Source organism: Trypanosoma brucei, chromosome 4 (assembly GCF_000210295.1).
Source record: "Trypanosoma brucei gambiense DAL972 chromosome 4, complete sequence".
Lineage (NCBI taxonomy): Eukaryota > Euglenozoa > Kinetoplastea > Trypanosomatida > Trypanosomatidae > Trypanosoma > Trypanosoma brucei.
The window spans coordinates 624,494-648,746 of NC_026737.1; the positions used below are offsets into that span (position 1 = coordinate 624,494).

The 24,253-nt window shown below is 47.8% G+C and overlaps 10 protein-coding genes across 10 annotated transcripts; all 10 read left to right on the forward strand.

Annotated features, from left to right (window-relative positions):
• Window positions 1–1,697: 1,697 nt before the first annotated feature.
• Window positions 1,698–6,209, forward strand: TbgDal_IV2470 (multidrug resistance-associated protein,putative; the record flags this gene model as incomplete). Its single annotated transcript, XM_011774532.1, has 1 exon — window positions 1,698–6,209. The coding sequence occupies one exon, from the start codon at window positions 1,698–1,700 to the stop codon at window positions 6,207–6,209; it is 4,512 nt and encodes a 1,503-aa protein (XP_011772834.1).
• Window positions 6,210–6,429: 220 nt separating this feature from the next.
• On the forward strand, window positions 6,430–7,164 carry TbgDal_IV2480 (NAD dependent deacetylase, putative; the record flags this gene model as incomplete). Its single annotated transcript, XM_011774533.1, has 1 exon — window positions 6,430–7,164. One exon carries the CDS (start codon window positions 6,430–6,432, stop codon window positions 7,162–7,164), a length of 735 nt encoding a protein of 244 aa, XP_011772835.1.
• Window positions 7,165–7,647: 483 nt separating this feature from the next.
• On the forward strand, window positions 7,648–8,124 carry TbgDal_IV2490 (hypothetical protein, conserved; the record flags this gene model as incomplete). The annotated part of the gene is made up of 1 exon (XM_011774534.1): window positions 7,648–8,124. One exon carries the CDS (start codon window positions 7,648–7,650, stop codon window positions 8,122–8,124), a length of 477 nt encoding a protein of 158 aa, XP_011772836.1.
• Window positions 8,125–10,051: 1,927 nt separating this feature from the next.
• TbgDal_IV2495 (ubiquitin, putative) lies at window positions 10,052–10,288 on the forward strand (the record flags this gene model as incomplete). The annotated part of the gene is made up of 1 exon (XM_011774535.1): window positions 10,052–10,288. The coding sequence occupies one exon, from the start codon at window positions 10,052–10,054 to the stop codon at window positions 10,286–10,288; it is 237 nt and encodes a 78-aa protein (XP_011772837.1).
• A 119-nt stretch (window positions 10,289–10,407) lies between these two features.
• On the forward strand, window positions 10,408–10,539 carry TbgDal_IV2500 (ubiquitin, putative; the record flags this gene model as incomplete). The annotated part of the gene is made up of 1 exon (XM_011774536.1): window positions 10,408–10,539. One exon carries the CDS (start codon window positions 10,408–10,410, stop codon window positions 10,537–10,539), a length of 132 nt encoding a protein of 43 aa, XP_011772838.1.
• Window positions 10,540–11,087: 548 nt separating this feature from the next.
• TbgDal_IV2510 (hypothetical protein, conserved) lies at window positions 11,088–11,996 on the forward strand (the record flags this gene model as incomplete). Its single annotated transcript, XM_011774537.1, has 1 exon — window positions 11,088–11,996. The coding sequence occupies one exon, from the start codon at window positions 11,088–11,090 to the stop codon at window positions 11,994–11,996; it is 909 nt and encodes a 302-aa protein (XP_011772839.1).
• A 470-nt stretch (window positions 11,997–12,466) lies between these two features.
• Window positions 12,467–14,386, forward strand: TbgDal_IV2520 (cardiolipin synthetase, putative; the record flags this gene model as incomplete). The annotated part of the gene is made up of 1 exon (XM_011774538.1): window positions 12,467–14,386. One exon carries the CDS (start codon window positions 12,467–12,469, stop codon window positions 14,384–14,386), a length of 1,920 nt encoding a protein of 639 aa, XP_011772840.1.
• Window positions 14,387–15,494: 1,108 nt separating this feature from the next.
• TbgDal_IV2530 (hypothetical protein, conserved) lies at window positions 15,495–16,835 on the forward strand (the record flags this gene model as incomplete). The annotated part of the gene is made up of 1 exon (XM_011774539.1): window positions 15,495–16,835. The coding sequence occupies one exon, from the start codon at window positions 15,495–15,497 to the stop codon at window positions 16,833–16,835; it is 1,341 nt and encodes a 446-aa protein (XP_011772841.1).
• A 608-nt stretch (window positions 16,836–17,443) lies between these two features.
• On the forward strand, window positions 17,444–20,488 carry TbgDal_IV2540 (hypothetical protein, conserved; the record flags this gene model as incomplete). The annotated part of the gene is made up of 1 exon (XM_011774540.1): window positions 17,444–20,488. One exon carries the CDS (start codon window positions 17,444–17,446, stop codon window positions 20,486–20,488), a length of 3,045 nt encoding a protein of 1,014 aa, XP_011772842.1.
• A 785-nt stretch (window positions 20,489–21,273) lies between these two features.
• On the forward strand, window positions 21,274–23,070 carry TbgDal_IV2550 (hypothetical protein, conserved; the record flags this gene model as incomplete). Its single annotated transcript, XM_011774541.1, has 1 exon — window positions 21,274–23,070. The coding sequence occupies one exon, from the start codon at window positions 21,274–21,276 to the stop codon at window positions 23,068–23,070; it is 1,797 nt and encodes a 598-aa protein (XP_011772843.1).
• Window positions 23,071–24,253: the final 1,183 nt, after the last annotated feature.

Sequence of the window (24,253 nt, forward strand, 5' to 3'; positions counted from 1 at the left end):
TTGGGGAGAAACGGAGTGAAGTGGAAGGTGGAGGTGGGATGTTTGACGCTGCACCTCACTGCTCCATTCCGTTTTTAGATGTATTTTCATTCCCCACTCGCTTCTTCATGTTGCCTCCCTCATTTTTTCACTTCCCACTTCTATCATCATTACCATTTCTGATTGCCGCCTAACAACTGGTCCCGTGTTGCTTTGATACGGTACGCAACGGGATGCGAGGCAATGGCATATATATATATATATATATATGGACGAATATTTAAATATAAATATATTTGTGTATGTGCGCGTGGGATTAATGGGAAGTTGCCGTACGGTCAATTGAAGTGGGCTCATTGTTTTTAGTTACACCTTTTTGTTGTTGTTGTTGTTGTTGTGGGGTTTGTTTCTTTGTTACTTTTGCGCTGTTGTTGTTGATGTTTAAACAATACTTTTCCCCCTTTTCCCGTCTTACTTCCCTCCCTTTTCATATCCTACTTTTGCTGTGTGCGTCTCTATGAGTGCGTGTGTGTGCGTGTGTGAATGCATGTGCTCCTCTACTTCAGTGGAACTTGTGTTTTTCTTTCTTTTCTTGTGCTGTGGCTGAAGGAGAATTTTTGTTTGTTTCTTTTTGTTGTTGTTGTGATGTCCTGACCTTTGGGTTCCTTTACTCTCGTTGGTCTGCCTTCAGAAAAAAAAAAGGTGCCGTGGTGGTGTGTTTTGATTTCAGAGCATGCCTTCTTCCATTTTCTCTTCCTCCCCCTTTTTTTTTTTCGTAAGGTCTCGGAACGGTTAATTAGGTGGAAAATAATGAGCTTGCTCTTAAGGGAAGAAAGAAAATGAAATTTCTAGTGATAGCCTGATTTGCATATGTTCACGCATCCTTGAATGGGGAAAGGAGTTGCCGGATGGGCGGATGATGATTTCCACATGATTATGATGGTGGCGAATGAGAGAATAATTTAATAAAAAAAAGGAAGGGAGGTGACAAGGGAAAGGGGAAAGGATAAGGAGAGCAAGGGGAAGAAAAGGGAAAGCTGCCCGGCGGACACGATATAACGTAAAGAAATAGCAAGGGAATGCATGTAATTTATGCGATGAAGGGGGGGGGAAGAATAAATCCGCTGAGTGGCTACCGTTTTCGGATGTGCGCTGCGTCATGTGGTTTTGCCATTTCTGTCGTCTGGATAAATGTTGCAGTTGCTCCCGATTCCTTTCGTTTATTGACAACGATTTCCACTTTATTTCCATGTTTGTCAAGGTTCGGTGGGTGGAGATATGTGATGGTGGTGCCCATACATCTCGTAACGGTATTTTCGCCTGTGCATTAGTTTGTGCGAGCTTCGCTTTCCCTCCCATTTCTTTACTTTTTTCTACTACTACAACTCACTTAATTTTTTTTTTACATCTTCCAAATTTAGACTTAGTTGATCGGGAGGGCGCTCGCTCATCGGTGGTACTGTTGCACCTGTGCACCAACGAGAAAATACGGAATCTGCGATCACTGAGACCCCATCGGACACGGGAGACACGATACCGTAGGGAAGTGAAGTGGTGGGAAGAGGGAAAGAAAGAGCGTGTATACGGTTTCCCAAATCACATTGTGTGCATGGGCTTATCCCTTTCGTCAAAAATACATGATTATCCACAGACGCATACATTTTTTCATACGTATACACAAACTCCAGTAAGAGGGGAGAAGGTGACGTCGCAGAGAAATGACAACAAAAAATAGGCCGATTGAGGAGGCTGCAGCGGTGTACATACTGCGCATTATACATACTATACTTCTTTGGTCGGGTGTTACTCTCGGCTCCGTACTCGTCGTATGTTCTCAACCACGCTTTGTCCCCATTCGGACAGCGATCTCGAGTTTTGTTTATCTCTTGGCCTCTCTGTGTGTAATATTCGTTAGCATTCTGGAACTCAAAGGTCATATTTCTACCATCAGCGGTGTAACTCATTGGATGGACAGAGTGGGATGTTCCTATTGGTTTTTGCTGCTATTTATCCGGTGCATCAAACCCTCTCATGCAGTGGAATGGGTCGCTTCTGCACTACTACCTCTGCTGGTGCTAACTGAATGGGCTGTCGTGACGACTTATATTCTTATTTCCAGCACTTATCATCCTGTTATTACCGTCGATCTTTTTCTTACGGTTCTCCATACGGTGGTGTTTACCGCCTTTGTTGGCCTGGACCGTTTGATGATCAGCGATATTACCGTCATTTTCTCTGCCGCTCGTGCCGCTCAGGATGCAGACGCTGTTGAAGCCTGTGGTGGAAATATGGGTATGTCACGCAGTGGCCCCAGAAGCTTCAGGTCTGACGATATGTTGGAACTGAGCCATGAGCTTCAGAGTAGTGCCTCTTCTTATTCTTCAGCCCTCTGCAGGGGTAATTCACGTTGTTATATATTACGTGTGGTGGCACGCCGCTGGGGCGGGACGTACGCCGTGCTTGTATTTGTGCGGCTTCTTTACGAGTTTGGAGGCCTTCTCCCAGCGCATCTCTTGCGAATACTGGTAGACAACTTGTCCGTAGTTGAAAATAAGCACGGAAAGAAACACGGAAGTGATGGGCTGTGTATGGCAAGTGTTATGATCGTGGTAATTATTGCTTACAATTTAATATGCACCTTTCTGCGTGCACACTACAGAGTGGGTTTGCAGAAAATTGTCTTATACATTCGTGGTCTCCTAACTTCAGAGCTGTTCCGCTGCACACTGTGTCGCCGGAAGCATCTATTTGACGGTAGAACGCAGGGTGATATTATGAACCACCTCTCATTGGATGTTGCGCGCGTAGCTGATGCAGCAAGTTCTTTTAATGATCTCTGGGCGCTGCCACTGCAACTCTCCCTTGCGTTGTACCTCTTGTACATACAAATCTCGTTTGCATTCGTTGCGGGTGTGGTGGTGTCAGTTGCACTGATACCCATCAACATGTGGCTGACGAAGCGCATCCAAGGTGTCATGAGTGAACTCATGCGGGAAAATGATGAACGTGTCCTGCGAATCACGGAGATAGTGAGGAACATTATTTACGTCAAAATGTGTGGCTGGTCGCAATTAGTTCAGCAGTGGGTGAAAGAATCACGTGATCGGTACTTGGTGCATCTCACGTGGCTCAAGTACTTGGATGCATTCTGTGTCTTCTTCTGGGCAACTACGCCTACACTTGTTTCACTTGTAACATTTATAACCTTTATTTTGATGGGTGGGGAGTTGACACCCGGAAAGGCTGTAACCGCGTTAGCCCTGTTCAACTCACTCACAATGCCGTTGAATGCGTATCCATGCGTCATTAATGGTCTCGTGGAGTCGTATGTGTCGTGGTGTCGGCTTAGTCCCTTCCTGGTAATGCGACCAGACGCATGTCACGGCGACTTGTATGGTTTTGCGTCAGGGGAAAGTGACTCAGGCCCCAAAATGTTTACCGAAATAACGGAGGAATACCAAGACATGGTGGTGAGTAGCGAAGAGATGCCCTGTGCTTCCTCATTGAATGAAATACAACCACTTCTTCAAGCAAAGGGTTGTGTTGGCGAGATGCGGCGGCAGCGTCTCGCGGGGATCCATGGGCTTCCTCATCCCTTCAGAAGAAATCACGATTTGCTCATTGATATCAGAAGCGGCGTCATAAGGCTCAATACGCAAGGTGGCGCAGGGTTGCCGCGACCCAGCTTCATGCTTCATATTCCAACCTTCCAAGCGACGAGCAGCCAACTTATTGCCGTTGTGGGTGTTTCTGGGTCGGGGAAAAGTACATTTCTTGACGGTCTTGCGGGTGAACACCTGATTGACCCAAATGATGCCACCGGCCACGCGGCAGTCTCACGCTTCTCCACGGCTTATGTCGAGCAACAACCTTTTTTGATGTCGGGAACACTGCGGGAGAATATTTTGATGGGACTCATGTACGACTCTGTGCGCTACGAGGCGGTTATAAATGCTGTAGCTCTCACTCAGAACTTTCAAACTTGTTTCTATCCCGATGGTGACACTTTTCTCGTAGGGGACAGAGGGATCCGACTAAGTGGAGGGCAGAGGGCACGGGTTGCTCTTGCGCGTGCTCTATACGCGGGAAAGGAGTTATATTTAATTGATGACATCCTTGGCTGTCTTGACCCAACAGTAGCGCGTCACATTGTCATAAATGCCCTCGTTGGTTCAGCAAAAAGCGGGAGTTGCGTTATCGTTGCCACACACAACCAGGAGCTCGTTGAGCGGGCAGATGTAGTGTACAGGTGTGTGGAGGGTCAACTTCTTTTTTCTCAGCGGTTAGTGAAAACAGCTGCTACTACAGTTGCCGAGCCAAGCTCGCCGGCGGCTAAGCCACATGCAACCCAACAACATGTGGCGTTGGCTAATAAGGAGAAAGGTCATGGAAAGGTAGGCAATGTTCTAGGTGATGTGCCATGGCCCTCGAGCGATAGTTCACCTGCGCGTGCGCCCGCCGCAACGCCAGAGAGCGGTTCAATAGAAGCGGCAGAAGTTCTGGAGACATCTAAACACGGCACTCTTGCGTGGGAAACACTGGCGTGTTACATCGGTCGGGTCGGGTGGAAGTTGTCTGCCTTCATTATCATATCTGCCGCTTTGATGCAAATATCTCGCAATGCGGGTGACCAGTACGTTGTAACGTGGGCTAAGAGTGGTGATGGAAATACCACGCGATTCATTTGGTCATTGGCCATCTTAGCTGGTGTGAACAGCGTGTTGGCGCTTGCGCGTGGTTTCAGTTTTGCTTTCGGTGGTCTGCGGGCCGCAAAAAGGCTACACAATGAGTTATTGGGCCACGTGATGTCTGCCACGTTTACCTTCTTCTCAGACACGCCGCCCGGCCGCATCATCAACCGGCTATGTGGTGATACATACACCATTGATGATTCACTGCCATTCATAATGAACATTTTGTTGGCGCAAACGTTTTTACTTTGCGGAGCGGTAGTCGTAATATTACTCAACTCCTCGTCGTTGCTAATAGTTACACTCATTCCGGTTTCTGTGCTCTACCATCGTATTCAATGTCCGTATCGAGCGTCGTCGAGAGAGCTGCGACGACTTGAAGAAGCGGCTAACGCGCCACTGCTCGATACAATGCGTGATGCGCTGGACGGTGGGGTGGTAATTCGCAGTTTGGGCGGTAGAGTGGTGATGTCTCACCTGCGGCGTGCGAGTCGAAACACGGATCTGTTGTTGCGAGTAAAGTTTAATTCCATGCTTCTCGGTGCATGGTTTACCATCCGGCTGGAGCTTGTTGGCCTCCTTCCACTTATTTTTGTAGGAGGCACCGCTACCTATTACCATGGCAGCGCCTCCGCCCCTTTTATAGGGCTTGCACTCGCCTATGTGCAGCCCCTGACGTCATATGTGGGAGGCTTGCTTGGTGCGTTTGCCTCCACGGAAACAGAGCTTATTAGCGTGGAGCGCGTGAGACAATACTTTTCATTGGCGAGCGAGGAGCCACGAACTCTGGGCATGTTTTTTTCACCTCCACGCTCCAACTGGCCCAGCGGTGGTCAAGTTGTTTTGAGCAACGTGTCAATGCGGTACGACCCAAGCGGACCGGAGGTGTTGCGGTCGCTGAGCTTTCATGTAAATGCTGGGGAGAAGGTGGCGATAGTAGGCCGGACAGGAGCGGGGAAATCTTCCATTTTTTCGGCGTTGCTCCGACTTGTGGAAATCGAGTCGGGATCCATCCACATCGATGGATACGACACTCGGCGGCTACCACTTGAGGTTCTACGCACCCGCTTAAGTGTCCTTCCGCAACAACCGTTCATCTTTAGTGGTTCACTCCGGCAGAACATTGACCCATTTGGGCTTCACTCGGAAGACGCTGTGCGTGACGTTGCAACCTCCGTTAAACTAGACGGTGTTGCATTGGATTACAATGTCACTGACAGCAGTCGCGTCAGTGGAGGTCAACGCCATCTGATTGCACTTGCCCGTGTAATACTCCAGCGGTCTCCACTGCTGTTGTTGGATGAACCGACTGCACAAAGTAGTGCCGAGGCGGAGGCAGCGTTGTGGAGCTCGTTGGCCGAACATCTGAGGAGTACAACGGTGTTGTGCATCACACACAAATTGTCACATATTGACTTCTTCGATCGTGTCATTGTCATTGAGAATGGCCATGTTGCTGGTGACGGAACTGTTGCTCAACTCCGAGCGGCCTCTGTGTGGCCGTTTTCGTCCCCCAATGCCGATGCTTCGCTCACATAAGTGCATAAGTTTGAGACATAAGCATCGTAAATGAACGAACCCACATCATACCGCGTTTCGGATGCATGCCTTTAAGTTTGGAAATCGTATGCTGCCATTCCCAGAGCGCGAGAAACTTTTCCGCCACTTTACTTCCCCTTGATGAGCGGTGGAGGTTAGCTTCCATTCCCACTCTGTCCCACCGCTGCTGATTAAAGAAGGACTGTTTGTAGGTTCAACAATGAGGCGGCCCAATCGTATGATTGCTATTTTAACGGGTGCTGGCATCTCTGCCGAGTCGGGCATTTCAACATTCCGTGATCAGAACGGCTTATGGGAGAACCACCGCGTGGAGGATGTTTGTACTCCTGCCGCCTTCCTCAAACAACCGACAGTCGTACAGCGTTTTTACAACGAACGCCGGAGGGCCCTTCTTTCACCGGAGGTGAAGCCCAATGCTTCGCATCAGGCGCTTGCGAGGCTTCAACGTGAATACAAGGATGGTCAAGTGGTTATCATCACGCAGAATATTGACGACTTGCACGAGCGGGCAGGATCAAGGCAAGTTTTGCACATGCATGGCGAACTGTTGAAGGTGCGTTGTACCGCGACAGGACGCGTGTTTGAGTCAAGGGATGACGTGATCCATGGTGAATCGAAATGTGAATGCTGCGGAGTCGTAGAAACTCTCAGACCGCATATAGTATGGTTTAACGAAATGCCGCTGTATATGGATGTAATTGATGAAGTGGTGCAAAACGCGGGGCTTTTCGTGGCTGTCGGTACTTCCGGTAACGTATACCCTGCAGCGGGTCTTGTGATGATTGCAAAAGCACATGGAGCAGAAACACTTGAACTCAACCTGGAACCCAGTGGGAACTGCAGGGACTTCGATCGGTCCGTTTACGGGCCGGCGTCTGTCATTGTTCCTGCTTGGGCCGACGAGGTGCTTCACGGAAAGGGTCCCGCGGCATGAGCCACCGCTCATTTTGTATTCTTTCCTTTTCCTTCCCTTGTCTTTGCTTTATCCATTGTTGTTGTTGAGCTGCTCCAACCTCATCTTTTTGATGGCGTTCGTGTTTTTTTTTTTTGTTCCAGGAACTTGCCGTTGCAGTTTGAGTGGCTGTGTTGGAGTTGTGGCTTTGTTATGTCGTTTCGACGAATAAAAATGGTAGAGCAAAAAGTTCGCATCTCCTTGTCTCTGTACTCTCCCCTCCATTTCGCCTTCAAGTTAATCTCCGCATTGCTTGTGATCGTCACCATTACTGCTGTTTTAATTTCGTCCTTTGTCTTCTTTTGTGGACCACATAAAAACGTTGGGAAGAAAGCACGCTCACACACTCTACACCTAACCGGTAGCAAAAAGAAAGCAAGATAAAGTGACACAAATAACAGTAATACCTCGCTCTTTTCATCATCTTTAACCACTAAACAGTTGCCTGCGTAATATTCAGCACTAATGGGCTTCGGTGCAGTCGTCAGCTACTTTGGGCTCATCTTCTTGCTCACGGTGTTTATCGCCTCGGGTGTTCAAATCATGATGTACCCCACCTCAGGCGCCATGATGTTGGCGAAGAGTAACTTCCCCAAGTTGCTGGAAATGGCTGGCATTCAGTACCGCCTCTCTGTTGCTGAATACACCATGGTTGTGCAGGGCATTGGTGCTTCCTGCATTGGCTTTTCCCTGCTAATGCTTCTGGGCGTTGGTCGTTCCTTCTTTGCCTTCTTGCTCGCCGTTTTGGTTTCTCTGCTTACACTCGCCTTCCACATTGACCTCCGTGCCCCCACGAAGATGAGTGAAACGAATGCCTTTCAGGTCTTGAAGAATGCCGCCATTTTCGGTGGGCTGATGTTTGTTGCAGGGAGCTCTGGTCGCTCCCGCGCCGCCCCACGGGCCGCCGCCAACGCAGCGGGGAAAGAAAAAAAGAAGAATTAACCGACTCATGCATGCACCGCTTGCCGGGTCACCCCTCCGTAGAGAGAGAGAGAGAGAAAAAAAAAAGGAACTTCAGTGGATATTGCAGTGAAGAAAGAAAGAATAGGGAGAAGAGGGGGTTTGCATTACGTTCACAAGGGTTGTTTTGATTGATTACCTTCCCCTTTCTGTTTCCGTTTCCTTTTTCTTTTTTTTTGCTTTGTCTCATCTCATCTTTTCTTTTTATCTTTCCTCTCCTTATTCCCCTCGGTTTTCTCTTCTTCGCGTACTTGCTCTCCTGCCCCCCCCCTGCGATTTTTTTTTTATTCCTTTGCTTCTCTCTATGAATTCCTTCCGCACCCGATTATCTTAGTTATTTACTTCCCACTGGCCCACTCCACTGTTGTGAGGGACGCCTGAAGGAAGTCATGTTGGGGAATGTTTGAATCACATGAATGAGTATTTGCAAAGAGAAGTAAACGCAGGTAAACAAAAAGTGGGAGAAAATTATATATTTTTTTTTGTGTGTGTGTTTCTTCCACTCTTTTAGTCGTGGGAACTTTTGACAACAGGAAGTGAGGGGTTGAGAGAAATCTCAAGAGGGAGAAAAGGTGGAACGGAAAGGAAAGAAAAGAAAAGAGAACAAAAGATGAGTATCTTGGCAGTTGTAAGGGGAGGAATGGGAGGAACGGAGAAGTAATGACAAGTGAATCGACAATACCTTTAAGGGAAGAAGAAAAAAAAAAAGAAAACGAAACAAAAAAATACATATTCATAACAACAATAATATTGTTAATAACACACGCACCCGTATACATATATGGGGAAGAAAAGGAAAGGAAAAAAGGAGGGGATCCACAAAACAAAAAAAAAGAGGGGGATGAAAATGTTTTTATCAAGAGAGGTTTGGCACCATTAAAGGGAGGAAAAGAAACAGTCACTTCTGAAGTAAAAAAAAAGAAGAGAAAGATGCGAAGGTTAAACCCGACTCATTTAAAAACAAAGAGGGAAAGTAGAGAGGTTTGGTGGCACATTTTGTTACGCACTGAAACAATTTTTCTCCCCTTTTCAACGAAAAAATGAGAGAAAAATGGAAGTGCAATGATGATGTTCGACGCCAATATTGTTATTGTTGTTAATTACGTTGCACTGCACAGGGTCGTAAAAATGTGAGGACAAATAGAAACTAAACTGGATCGAAACAAACTAAAGCACGAAAGACAAGAAGGGGGAAAACAAAAGAAAGGAAGAGGTAAAGAGATGATGGACTCAAAATCTATTTTGGGACCTCCTACCCCCAACTGGTATAACAGGCGTGCAGGGAGAGGCCGTTTATTGGCGTTATCTAAAAATGTAATATTGCATGTGGTGTGGGCATTTAATTGTAGGAGTGCAGTGAAAGCATGACGGGGCGGGCATTAGTTATTTGCCGGCCTTTAGCCATGTCCTTCAAATAAGCACTTGTTTTGATTCATATATATATATATATATATATATATATATATATATGTGTGTGTGTGTGTGTGTGTGTTGACAAATATGTTTCTTCTCTCTTTCCCCCTTCTTCTTTTTTTTTTTTGAAAGAAAGAATTGTATTTGTTTCTATTTTTCGTCCGTACGTCTTGGCGCCGGGTATCTATCCTGGAACACGTGGAAGTTATTTCGGTTACAAAGATACTTAGTAGTTCACTGGCGCGTCACCTACAGCGCGGCGCACTGCACGAAAGCAAACAACGGTTAGAAACGGTAGCGAAGCGCACGTAAGTTTGCAAAAACAAGCAAAACCAAACAAAAAATCAGCTGCGTAAAATAAGGGCACAGAGCAAGGCACAGAATAGTTGGAAAACAGAGGTTATATATATATATATATATATTTATTTATTTATTTATTTATTGTATAGGGTGTGCGGGTACGCGTTGATTTGCACCACTGCGGAGGTAACTAACCATGCTTCTTAAGGTGAAGACTGTAAGCAACAAGGTTATTCAAATTACCTCACTTACTGATGATAACACAATAGCGGAGTTGAAGGGTAAGTTAGAAGAGTCAGAAGGCATTCCTGGGAATATGATCCGCCTTGTGTATCAAGGAAAGCAATTGGAGGATGAGAAGCGGCTGAAAGATTACCAAATGTCCGCCGGTGCGACATTTCACATGGTGGTGGCCCTGCGCGCGGGTTGCTGATATATTGAGGAGAAACTCTAAAACAGTTTGCTTCGACATCTCTCAACAACTCATCCCCATTACCATGTGAATGGCGAAATTGCACAAAGCTGGTGTCAAACAGCAGCATACGGCGCTGCATGGTTTCTATCGGCTGCGTCGTGCTCAGATGGTTAAGAGGGGGAAGATTGACCAGAGGAGAAATGAAGGAAGTTAAAGGCCGTTCAAAGAACGAAATTGGTACAAGGAGGCAAAAAGTCATGAAAAAATAGGCTATTGGGGACCTTAGCAGACTCGGACCTCAGCGATATATATATATATATTCTTTCGTTTGTCTTGATTTTACTTTCGTTCACCCCTTTGTTCATTCCTAATCCTTTCTCTGTCTTCTTTTTCCCACCTCAACTGTCGCTGTGGAAAAAAAAAAGACAGGGAAATCGCCTGTTTGGAACACTGTTGAAATGGTGCGATACCAATGAGGCTCCACAGACTTCGCGTTTTCCGATCCTTCCTGATGCGCAACCGTTTCGGTTAATATATCAAAAGGAAGTGATGTCATGTGCGCAGGTGATTTTTGACCACTCAACTCTTAGCATACGCCAAAACACACACAGACAGACAAATAGTTTTCTTCTCTACAATTGAGTGCGGGGAACCGCACATTATCTTTTCCAGGTGCTTTCAAGAAGTCAAAACACGAGGACGAGGGGAGACTGTTTTTTTGGAGGTGGACAGAAAATCAACCCGCAGGTGAGGTTGCGGCAGCAGCGCAACCAAACCGGTCAGTCGGCAACTTGTGTTTTCCCATCGTCCAATCAAAATGTCACTGTGGCCGTTTCGTACGGGCAATGACGAACGGTTTCAAGTCACAAGCACAGAAGAAACAATATACGACGCCATAAAGAATGAAATGCCAGCGTACCCGTACGGAACAGAGGTGGACCGGTATCTGGAGTGGCGGTGGCGGCGTGGGTTAGTGCAAAGCATCTTTCCTGCCACATGCTATGGAGCATTTGTAGGCTTTGCGGTTGGATATCGTCAAGCGCGCGTGGAGGGCCGCTACATTGGTCGCTACAAAGTCGTGTGGCGCTACAGCTCAACGTTTGCGGCTGTTGGCCTCTTAACAACCGCATTCCATCATGTGCTTGTGGTGCGCAATAACTACCACGACCGTTTCTACTACCCCATGATGGCTGGTGCCTCCGGGGCTGTTGTACTCACAGTAGCCTCACAAATGGGGACACTCGGTCAAGGCATGCTAGCCGGCTCTTTAGTTGGTGTACTCTACACCTTAAGTTGCTACGGCATGACATATTACCACAGGCGGCGTCTCAAAATGTTCCTTCGTCAGCAGCAGACACAACAAGTTCCCGTGCATAAGGTGTCTCCTGAGCTTCAACGCATGTATAGGGCCTACCTTTACGATAACAGACCGTTGGAGGAGAAAGACGTGATGGTGCGGCGGGCAGTTGTGCTCTCCATGAGTGAAGATGACACCTGTTTGGATGCAAAGCGGGTTTTGCAAAACATGACGCCGGAGATATACGACTGGGTGAATTTTCCTGACTGGTGGCCACTGAAGTTCCCTCAACAGACGGAAGAGGAACGAATGATTTATGAACGGCAGCGCGACGAGGAAGTGGAGCGGCGAAAACGCGCTTTCCTTGAGACTGATGATGGGGCCCTCATTAAGCGCGTCAATCGGGCAAAAAAATACAGAGATTTATAGCGATTTTCATTCGTCCGCGCCTTTGTGTAGCTAGAGCGGTTCGATGGGCAAATGGACTTGTGATACCCATATCGTGTGTGTTGGCAATTGGATGAAGGTGAACGCAGACATCAAGTTCGGACAACATAGGCTCAGAATAACGTAAGGGAAAGTATTGTAAAAAGGTAGAGGGACCTCTCCACTACTCGCGTACCATTACGATCCTTCGCTGTTATTTTTAATCTTTAATTTACATTCCTGTCTGTATTTTGTTGTCTCTTTGTTGCTGTGTCGTATAGAGGAAGGGAGGGGGGGGGGGGCTGCGCGGTTTACAATCTTTCGTTGCAGTCCAGGAGGATAGTTACATTTGCACTAACTTGTAGTAGAAACCTCACCCGAGCAGATCGTGTCCAAATACCGGCTTACCACATACTCTCTCCTGTGTGAAGCAAACATTTCAACGGGGAGTAGGTGGAGAAAACTGGTGGGGGATGACCTTCAATGGAAGGTTTCGTGCGACGCTGCGCGGCATCAATATTAGAAATGCTTCAATGACTTCGTTGTCATTGACAGGAAGTCATGCACAAAAGCAGACGGTTTTAGGGAGCACTCCGGGGGCATTGGACACAATACCGACAGTGGCCCTTAACGGAGTGAACCCACTGCCCCGTTACCGGCACAATCTGTTGTTTGGTACACTTTCATTTGGAGATCGCTGGGATCGTATTCAGCGTCGGTTGGCTGTTCTTGGGCGGGCGTCTACTGGAAATGTGGTAGTTCCGTTTAGTGACAGTGCTGACGCTTTCCGACGTATGTGGGAGTCTGTCGATTCTGCCAGTGATTCGGTCCTGTGGCAAACGTACATTTGCAAGGACGATTTCGTCGGGCGAAAAACGGTCAAGAAGTTAGAGGAAGCGCATCGTCGCGGGTGTAAAACAGAGTTGCTGTACGACTGCGGGGGAAACATAACTGGACGCAGGCGGCTGGTGGGTGACCTCAAAAAGTCTGGAGCTAACGTCATTGAACATCGTCCCATGTGGGAACATTTTTTCCCCTACTTCCTCAGGGGGATGAAGTGGGAGCTCAGTCCAGGTATACGTAACCACAGAAAAATCCTTATCGTCGACAACAAGTTGGGTTTCTGTGGTGGCCTCAATATTGGGGACGAGTACTGCGGTACGAGTGAGGGTGGAAATGGACGCTTTAGGGATACACATTGTGTCGTCATGGGTCCCGCTGTGATGCACATGCGCGAAGTATACGAAGATACAAAGGCGCCAAAGCCATGGAAATGGAGCTTAGCCCGGTGGCGACAGATTGCATCAGCCACAATGAACCTTCGGTACCTTGAGGGAATGAACGTGAAACATGACTACCTGGAGCCCACCACGACGTTTGTGCGCCAGGGCGGCGGTGTTTACCTCCGCCGCCAGATGGAGAGAGCGGAACGTAGCACAGTCCGTATGATGGAACGGATGCGATGGAAACGGCAGCGTGAGCGCCTGAATCGATGTCTGCTTACGCTCGCGAAAAACCTTCGCGAGGGGCAGGGGCTTGTATTCAAAGCCTCAACAGGTAAAGGCGATGACGTGGCAACCACGGATGCGGGAAGCAAGAGAAACGATGAGGTGTCTCATGGGCAATGGAAACTGATGAAGCGCCGCATCGACGAGTACCGCCAGCGTGCAATTAAAAACGCCGAGGAATCCTTTTTCCGTAGGTTGAGGGTGGTTAACCCATCGATGCGCCTCCTTGAAGACACCTCACCCGTTGCGGAAGCTGAGGCATATGGTCAAGCGCATGCCGCTGTGACGCAGGTGCTCTCCTGTAATCCCCACTCACGTGACTGGTCCATTCCTTATGCCTTTTGGCAAGTGTCAAAGTTTGTTCACCAGAGATTGTGGGTTACCACTCCTTATTATATGCCTCACAGGAAGTTAATGCGTGCCCTTCAGTTGGCTGCTCGCCGTGGTGTCGATGTCCGCATCCTCGCAGGAAGCAACCGGACAACAGACCCATGGTTCATGTGGTATGCATCGAATTATATCACGGGTATGCTAATGGCATCGGGGGTTCGCGTCTACGAATATAAGGGAGGGCAGGTGATGCACGCTAAAACAGTGGTAGCGGACAGCATATGGACCTCCATCGGGAGTTACAACTGGGACATGATGAGCAATAAGAATATGGAAATTTGTGTTTGCCACCTGGACCACAATTTGGCTCTAACTATGGAAAAGCAGTTTCTTGACGACATGAATGTGAGCGAGGAGGTGAACTATGAAGAATATCAACGGCGCTCCTTGTGGCTACGGTTCTCCTCGTGGTTTTTCTACACCGCTTTGCGGATCGCGGAGAAGTTCACGTTTCGAACCTTCTGGGATCCCGATCTCTCCTCCGAGATAGACTAGCAGCTCACGAACCGTGCCCTAGTTGTTGTTATTACTATTCTGATCTTTCTGTACCTGACCCCTGGCGCTTATGTACAGGGAAGTGTGAAGGAAGATTCTTCGTTACTGAGCGGATCCCCACTCCCTCAAGGTGTGGTCCGGCTAGCCAAAAATAAAATAAAAGTAAAGGCACGCGGCTGTAACTGTAGGGCGGAGTCTCGCGATTAAAATAGAATGGACGTAAAAACAGCGCACAAATCAGTCAGATTTGTTCTTTCTCTTCTCCCACTTTGTTTTTTATTCCCCTTCCCTCGCCACCATACCGCTGGGCCGAGCCACCGTCACCGCCATGACTTGCTCAACTAATAATACGTGTTGAGACCCACCACCAGTTGGTGGGTGGCCCTCGACGGATATGGGGAAGGGAGAAGGGGTGCACGAGGGTGTTAAACTTACACACAGTTTCTTACCCGTTTATCGACACTTGAGCATCTGATACTTATAATACGGAAAAAAGGAGAAAGGAGGAAAACAAAGTGTAAGGGGTCGATTGGTTGTTGACGGCGCTACTAATTCTTTCTTCACCATTGCGTGCGTAACATCAGCACCGTTATTTATTGATATATATATATATATATGTATGTGGCTTTTTTATTTTTACACTGTTCCTCTTTGTGCCCACCATCACAATTATTACCGCCATTCTCGTCATTTTCATTTTTCATCCGTTTGGCTAGCGATCGAGAGGGGAGAACAGAAGTTGTGGGGACGGGGGTTTGAACCCGTTTTGCAACAAGGCGTTTGTTCCTTTGTCCGATCGATGCTGGGCAGTTGCTCACATTTCGCATCGCTTACGCTTCGTTGATGCTCTTGTACAAAACTTCCTTTTTCGCTCTTACCTCTTTGTTGTTGTTCTCGTTATTGGGTGTTATTTTACTATTTGCAGCGCATAACCCATCTGCTGGTTATGCTGCGTTTTCACAATTTATCTTTGCATACACGTGTCGCACCTTCTCTCTTTGTTTTGTTTGGGTATCTTTCGCCTACGCTTCGTTAAATTGTCAACTTGCTACTGAGTTTTCCAGCGGTAAGTTGTGTTTTGAGCGTATTCCCTCACCACAACACCGATATGACCAACAATCACGTAGAAAATAATTGCATCGCCCACTTTCTGCGCCAGTCTGGCTCAGGTGAGGTAACCGGAAGGGTACACATGCTGCTGTTAGCAGCCACAAAGAGGCTCACAAGTGACATCAGAGAACTCAACAAGGAGGTGCGGCCCCCACCCGAGAAGTTGGGCGCCCTGGAGCGCACCACTCGCAAAATCAAAGAAATTGTTGCAGCAGCATTCAGTACGAGGCCACTTGACGTGGTTGATTCCACTGAGAAACACTCACGCGGAGTAGTTGGCGTTTTGTGCCATGGTAGTCACGTTTACAGCACGGCGCTCGCCGATTCGGCTTTGGATATCACAGTCATCACAAACGACAACCCCCGAGCACGTTACTACTGGCGATCGCTGCGCGATAACGTAGAGAGCATGGAGACCGTTGAAAGCCTTTTATTACTTCCTGTTAAGGGGACGGAAGCTGCGGCTCTGCAGCCGTACCCTGCCTCCCTCCCGGTGACACTGCCATTGCTGGAGCGTACTGACATGCTGCAGTATTTAAGTACCGTCATCACAAAATCATCAATATCGCGGGTTAGTATAAATCGTCATTCGCACAACACGTTCGAGCGGATTTGCCTTGGTGGCGCTGCGGGTGAAATTGGCATGAATTTGACGGTTAATCAGCGCGACTCCGTAGAGGCTTGTGGGGTTTTACGCCAGTTCTTGCGTAGCAACGAGCCGGTGCGGCATGTGATCATTTTGATGAAAGTAATTCTGAAGCAGCTACATATACACTCTTCACAGCTCACCCCTTACGTCCTGACGTTGATGGTTGTTGCATTCTCCCGCCATTGTGCTAATGAGTATCCGCTTTGCGGTTCGTTTCATTACCCACACAGACGCAACATGGTGGAATCGGGGTACTTGCTACTTTCTTTTCTCAGCTTCTTTAGCCCGCCGCCACGTGGCCTGTTCACCCCCACAGACATGCTTATTGTTCCTATGCATCCTGACGGTATCATTAAGCGCTCGACGTGTGTGCCCGCCCCATCACCTGGGGAATGCGTTAATAGTTGGAAAGTTATGGATCCCATTTGTCACAATCAAAACGTGGCCGCCTCTTGCAGTGCTATCGATCAGTGTCCCCTTTTTTTCGAACGTATACTTAACCGCCTTCTATGTGGTTATTTGGATGCGTCAGTGCTTCCTCTGCAACACGTTGATGTGGAACTGGCGGATGGGAGCAACAAGTGGGAGGCGAATCATTGCCATTGGATGAACGCTTTTACAGGATGTGATCGCCCTCTCTTCGCGTTATTAAAGGCGTGGAGAGCTCACAAGAAAACAGACCTTTCATAGGCCGTATTTTTGCTGATTCCTCTGAAAGGTGTCCGTTTGATCTTCCGGAGAAAGCAATTAACTTGTTTTGTGTTCCTGGTTTTACGTTGTTGACGAGTGTTCTCATGTGTTGTTTTGGGTATGAACCCGGCATTTCTTGTTATCATTGCCGTTTCCGTTAGCGTTAACTTTCGTTACAGAGGACAGACGCATTTTTGTGGGGAGTGTTGATTGCACATATTATATTCGATATATGCCAAATATACCCGTGGGTTATTTTGAGTTTACGTTTGTTTTCATTTTCCTTTGTTATTTCCGAGACTCGTGAGAGCGATTGTTTCGGCTAGTTTGGCATATACATAAGATGATGGAATTCTTTTTCTTTTATTCTTTCATTGGGAACTCTCAAACAAATAAACATAGTGACCGTTGTCTCCAGTGTAACAGACGCGTCGTAAAACGTGTTGGTTATGAACGTTACACAAATATCCGGACACACGCGCACACACACTTTTTATTTCGTATATGTCACCCTCAGCTATTACAGAAACTCTCTCTTCTACCTTCGTTTTTATTAGTCAGTTGGGTCGAAGCGGTGTGCCCATCGCTGCTTGCTTCCGGTTGCATTGATGCATAATTGTCTGTACCACAGGGTTATGCTGCGCCGGAGGCCGCAAGGAATTATAGGATCATGTAGGTTCGGTCTGTCGTACCGCAACGTCTGGCACATCACATCACGACTTTGCAATGCAGGAAACACAGGAAGTCCGCAAACAGCGACTGGCGCATCAGCGGAAACCGCCATAGGAGGGAGAATGGATGACACGAGAGCCCATCAATGGAATGATACAACCCTATTGAATGACATTGCACGCATTCTCTGTCAACTTCTGTCTCAGCGTGGTACGGCGAAACAGGACAAGTCCGAAGGCTCCCAAGAAACAAAATCTCTTCATGTTCACGAGCTCTTCCGTGAGCTCGGCGTCGAACTTCGGTATCAGCTGCAAAACTCCTCTTTTGGTCTTTTGGACCGGGCCCTCCAAAGTAAACCGGAATGGTTTGTTCTCAGTGCCAATGGATCGGCGGTGAGTTGTACGGAAGCAATGCGGTTGCATCTTGAGGGAATTGGCAGAGAAGGATGCACGGACACAATTCCTGGGGCCGCTAACGTCCCCGACCTTGAGTGCAAAGCGCGAAGTGTGAGATGCTCCAAGCCCGCAGGTCATCTTATAAGTTGCAAAACCAATGTATTGGTTCACGGTCCTCTGGCCACTACGCCGGTAGACGTATCTAAGCCACCAATTACTCCCGAGGAAATCGAGCAACTGAAGCTTAGACGGCTTATTTGCCCTCTTAATTTGTATTTCCTCCTTGATGGCCCCCCGGTGACTCTGTTCCCCTCCGGTGACAAGCCACGTCGACTCTCAGATCAGTTCCAAGAGTTGGATGCACTGTATGTTGCAAAGGGGTTCTTCTCGCCTTCTGAAGTTGCGGCGGCATTTATTCACATTACACCCACGTTTTTCGTGGAAACACGTCATGTTCTTAATGCCATGTCACCTGATGTCGCGCACAGCTTTGAGCGGCACATGTCAAGGGACCATATTGTTGATGCATTCTTTAAGAAGTATCCCATGATCTTCAAACTAAAAACTGGAAAATTTCAGAAGGCATCGGTGAAGCTAAACCTTGATTTTCCGTTTGTTCGTGACTATCCTGGTTGTGGCCGCGCTGATCGCCCCTTGCGACGTTACAATCAGGAGTACCGGGCCACGGTCGGTGGTTTATCGGCTCGGCCGCTTCCTTCAGCCGAACCGGCGGCGAACGCACGTCGTGGGGAACCGCACATCGACGTGAAAATATTTGAGGTACTTGTGCGAAATTTACCACGGGTTCCAACAGATCCCACGATTCCAAAGCAGCAGCTCGAGGAACAGCGATGCCAGTCATTTCCTCTGGTTGAGTGGATCAATAAGTTCTCCCAGGATGACATTGAGACGCTGAATAGTGTGCCACAAGCACGAGTGCTGACGCTCATGACCCGCTACGTCCGAATTTTCCAACTTATGTGCCATGGTGAGGATGGAAACGTGTTTACAGAATCGAAGTGCCTTGATCAGTTGCGAAATGGTAGGCGAAGTCTTCCCGAAGAGCGGTCGAATGCGTCTCGCGCTGCTTCGGACCCAACCAAATTGGATGAGGATCTCCAAGGGGAAGTAGTTGATTTCGGAGTTGATGATATAGAAGACGAGGATGGCAAGACGCCTGATACGGCACTGATCGCATCTAAAGAGGAGGTAAAACGGCGGGAAGCAAATCTGTCGGCTGCGTTGCGGGATGATCTCATTGGCTTGGACGAGATCTTACTTGAAGGTAAGTGTCCCTCAGTCGAACCCGTCGAAAAAGATGGCGTTACCTCGGGTCAAGACAATGGGGACAGCGCGTCTCTTAAGAATCCTGAAGACGGGGACGATGAGGTTGATGGTTTTGAGGGTGGATCCAACTGCGCTGAAGGGGACGACGTTTTCCTTCCTTGCGGCGAAGGGAACGATGAGACCGAGTTTAGGCGCTCAAGGAACGTAGACTCTTCATTTCCCAATGAAGAGGAAGGCCAAAGTGGGTTTTACATTCCCTCGCGGTATGACATCATTTACGTCCGTCGTTTGCCCAAGCACATCGCCCCGAGAAGTCTAAGCGATTATAACGTAGCCACAACTCCCGAGCCTGAGCTGTTGCAGTATCTGGTGGCGTTCCTTAACCCACCACCCTCCCTGCATGGGAATCTTATGAAGAAGGTGCCGTCGCCTCTTAAGTTTGCGGAAGGGAAACCTCCCATGCCTTGGCGCTGGGTTCCCGTTCAACGTATTTACGCCTCGCTCAGCAAAGAGCAAAAGCGATTGCTCCGGCCCTACAAGGGACTTGTGCACTTCATGCGCCTCCACGGTGAGGTCTTTGAACTCAGTGACGACTTCTTGCATGTTATTGCGCATGATCCGCAGGGGAAAATACCTCCGTTTGTTCCTACGCAAACTGTCTTTAACAGTGAGGATCGTGTTTTGCTGCCGCCTACACTTGATGACGACGAGAACTCGAAGGCATCACTGATTGGGGATACGGAGCGGAACAAATTCCGGAGTATTTTGGGCGCTAGTCAAATACCGACTGATCGGCGCCAACTTCTGTTGCTTGACCCGCAGAACCCTCTGCTTGATCATGAAGTGCTGTGTGAGGAGGTTTCTTTCTTCATGCCGGACCATCCCGTTTCCCTCCATCAACTGGTGGCACGACTGCCACCCATTCTAAAGGCGGCACTTTCCCATCGGCATCGCAACAATTTCAAGTCAAGTAAACACCTCACTGTCTGGTCGGATGGCACTCGTATGATGTTGCAAAAGAGTAAACTCGGTGTGCCGGAAGCAGCACTTCAGGCGGAGGAAGGTCTTAGCGTAGAGGATGCTGTTGAGTGCATTCGGGAGGTGGTTCCTGATGAGGGCATTATGGTTGGGCATTTGCAACGCATGTTGCCGAGCGCAGCAAAACGCACGCTCAAGGAGCAATTTGGTGGTCTTCACACTGCTCTACTGGGATATCCGCAGTATTTCTACATTGAGAAGAATGGTGAAGACCGCAACAGCAGCATGCTGTTCCTCGTAGAACGACTGCAGCACGAGTAACACCGACTCGTCCGTACCCAATACAACTTTTTTCTTTGTCCTTTTGCAAGCAGGCGGCGCCCGCTATTCTCTTGTAATATCTCACACTCTGGCAAAGGGCGATGGATTTGCCGGTGGATGATTATCTTTTTCCAAAAGGAAAAGATATGTTTGGTCCTTTTCTGGTGTGTTGGATGGGTCAAGGGGATACCCGTTTGTGTAGTGAACAACAGCCGTTTTTTTTTTCATTCGTGGGAGAAGCTATCGAAACTCTTCTTCGCCGCGTCTAAACTCAGCTTCCTGAAAGATCGAAATGACGTGGAACGCAATGGGAAATCCAGAGCAAGGCCGCGCAGTTCATATGTCAACTGGGAGTCACTGTATGCTCACCACATGTGGATGCGCTCATGCGCGTGCGCATACGGGTGAATTTGTTTACATTATTCTGTCGGTTAATCGATGTGGGCTCATTAGCCAATGAAAGTGCTGCCGCATACAAACATAAACAAAAACAAGCAGTCTGGAATGCATATGCTTGCATACGTGCCTGTGCATGTACCAAACCGCGGTCAGCGCCATTGGGCTTCATATATCGGCGGTAAACTCATTAGTCTCATATATTTTGCGATTGTTTAGCACATGCGCACTTACACACCGTTTCCATGACATGTTTTCCCGCTCTGTTCCCTCCTAGCCTCATTGAAATCGTCTTCACTTTCCCTTCTACTACTATCAAATGCCAATAACATTGTTCAAATATATATGCACATATACATATACGTACACATAAGTGAGGTGGTGGCTGCATGAGGGCGGAGCCGAATCCGAGCGTCGGGGAGCATGACCCACGTGAAAGCGTCTCGTTATCAGACCGGTCAGGGAACATTATGACCGATTGCTGCGCCTCGCTCTTGGACACAGAATGGCCAAACATACTAGGTGAACGGTGCTTCACTCCATCTGATGAGGAAGTATTATCGAGTGCAACACGGGAGCAACGCATTGAGGGAGGCATTGAGGCGCCCTCTTTTGAGTCCCTACTACAAGAAATTATGAAGTGTTACCGAGCATTCTGTAACTGCTCAGGGACGGTACATTTTAAACACTTGGAATTTGAGCGTTTTTTGCGGCGCTGTTTATTCGCAGCACACGAAACTAATGGATTAAGTGTTTCCTCACCTTTGGAGGGCACTACTTGCAAGCCTTTTTGGTTGCATTACCCTCCGTCATATTTTCTCATGGCACATGATGTCGTTCAGAGCGTAGAGTGCGGCACCCCCCATTCTTCCAACGACGACTCAAAAACATCAAGCGCAACAACGGCAACACTGCACCGAACACCATCCGAAGACTTGAGTTTCACCGGTGACAGTGAAAATGAAGCCAAACGGCGAGAGCACCTTCGTCAACTGTATATTCTCTCTGTGCAACCCGTAGTACCCCGCACCATACGGAAACAGCTAGCACAATGCGCGAAGCGGGAGAGTGCTGCCTCTCCGGGAGCTCTAGCTGAAGCAGTGCGGTACATGTTGGATGTATATTTCTTTTTCATACGCATGCAGTTTCTCCCTCCCTTCAACCGGCCGACGGGTTCTATGTACTCCACGTGCGTCCAGTTCATGACACGTGTCCGTGGGCGTCTGTTAACACCAGAGGTTGCCGTCCGGTTCACTGAGGTCGCATTAGTCCTGCTACTGCTTTCTGTCAAGCACCAGTCTGCTACCCGGTGCGCTTTAGATGAGACCACCGACAGCGCGGTGTCATCCCGGCTGGAACTTCAGTTTTTGTTCAGCACATACTTTCCGGCATTAGTCGTCGCATTTCTTAGCGCCTCGCCGCTTCAGTCTATGGAGGAATTGCGGCACTCCCTTACTCGAACTGACTTGGCAGAGTGTCTGCCAGCGTTGCAAACCTGTCGGAAGGGGGCGGAGCTCGTTAGAGAGTTGTTTGACTTCTCGCAAGGGGCCGCTCCGCTGTGGAGTGTTACGCTCAGCGAAGTGGTGGCTTTTGCCATGCAACATCTGCAGCAGAAAGACAAAGGCAATGAAGATGGTAACAGCCATGCCTGCATCACTTCCGTCCTGGGGGTGCCTTCGTCAGTGGATGACTGCTTGTTTGTTTGCGATGACACAACACTGGACTGCCTGTTGCGTTCCGCACCCAAGAGTGTACAAAAGACTGAAGAAGCGGGACATGAGCGGCTAAGAAAAGAAATAAATCAGACATTCCACCGAAACCAAACCGGCATGAGCCCGGAATCGGATGAATTCCACCGTAAGGCAATGCGGGTGACCTCCTCGTCGCCGAGTGGTCCGTACAACACACTTTACTTTTCCCTACACACACTCGCCAACATGGAGAGCCTCAGTCCCACGGCCTTATCCCTTCTGCTCACAGCAATTGAGAAATGTTTGGGACCTAAAGGTGATCTCCAGCCCCTTTGCACCTTTGCCTCGTCTGAAGTTTGTACATCCCTTCCGGTAATTGCAGCAGAGTTGCTGCGGGTGGTTGTGAGTGTGCTTGAAGCGGAGAGATCAATGAAATTCATGGAGGTAATAAATGAAGTTAGGGATTTGGTTTATCGCGGCAGGGAAAGCTTATGAGGGGTTGGTGAGGCGGAAGATGAGGAAATGGAGTGGTCCCCCTCCTCCCCCCCCCCCCCACACACACACACACACATTTGAATCAATCAGTGTTGATTCGCGTATTTGAATGTATGTCAGCTTAAATATTAGTGATTTCACACACTAGAAAGGGGTAGACAGGCACCAAACTCAAAAAAAAATAGTGAGCGAGCTGGGGTGGAACGAGTGCAAACTCGGAGGAAAGAGAAGATAGAGAGAGGAACGGATAAAGATATGCGTTATTTAGTGTGACACCATGGATAATAATGTCAAGAGGTACCAAGAAGAAGGCGAAAGAAAATGGAATAAATAGGAAAGATGATAATTCACTGAAGCAATGGAAGGAATAAATAAATGTCAAGAAAGAAGGAAATGGCATTGGAATAGGAAGATGGGGAAAGGCAAAAAATGGCGTTGATGAGCTGTCAGAGTAAGTGGCAATGATAAAAGGATGTGAGAACAAATGATGGGTGTGCAGGTGATATATATATATATATGGATGATGGGAAGGAGAGAAGAATAAGGAGAGAAATAGTAATATTTATTGTCACAATGAGTATGGCGTCGGTCGTTACAAATCACCGTTGATTTGCTTATGCCATTTTCTTGTTGTTGTTGGTTTGGCATTGGTTATTTTTAGACTTTTTTTTTCTAGTTTTTCTATATCCTAACGGTCGGCTCTGCGTTTGAATTCGTTTGATTGTTGCAGCTTTTGGTTCGTTCCCTCTTTCAGGTGATTTTTTTTTTCGTTTTTCCTCTTCACATGTCGGGTGGTACCATTTGTTTTTGTCAACGTTTCTTCATTCACTAGGGCGTGCGCCTAAAAGGATGCTGGAGTGAGTGGGGGAAAAAAACCTGGATAAAAGGTGTTGATACCGCGTATGTCCATATATATTTATTTGTATACATATATGTGTGTATGTAGCCGAAAAATGCGTGTTGTACTCATATCACTTTATTAATAGTAATAACGATAATGATGAAGGGTTCTCCACCACTCTTCATAAGAAATTCTTGCTAACATTATTATTAGTAGTAGTATTAGTATTATTGTTGTTATTATTATTGTTGTAGTTGTTATTGGTCTCTCTTTTAATTTCGTTTTTTATCTTTTTTTTTCCGGTTCATCTCATGACCCCACGAGGTTATCGAAAAAAAAAAA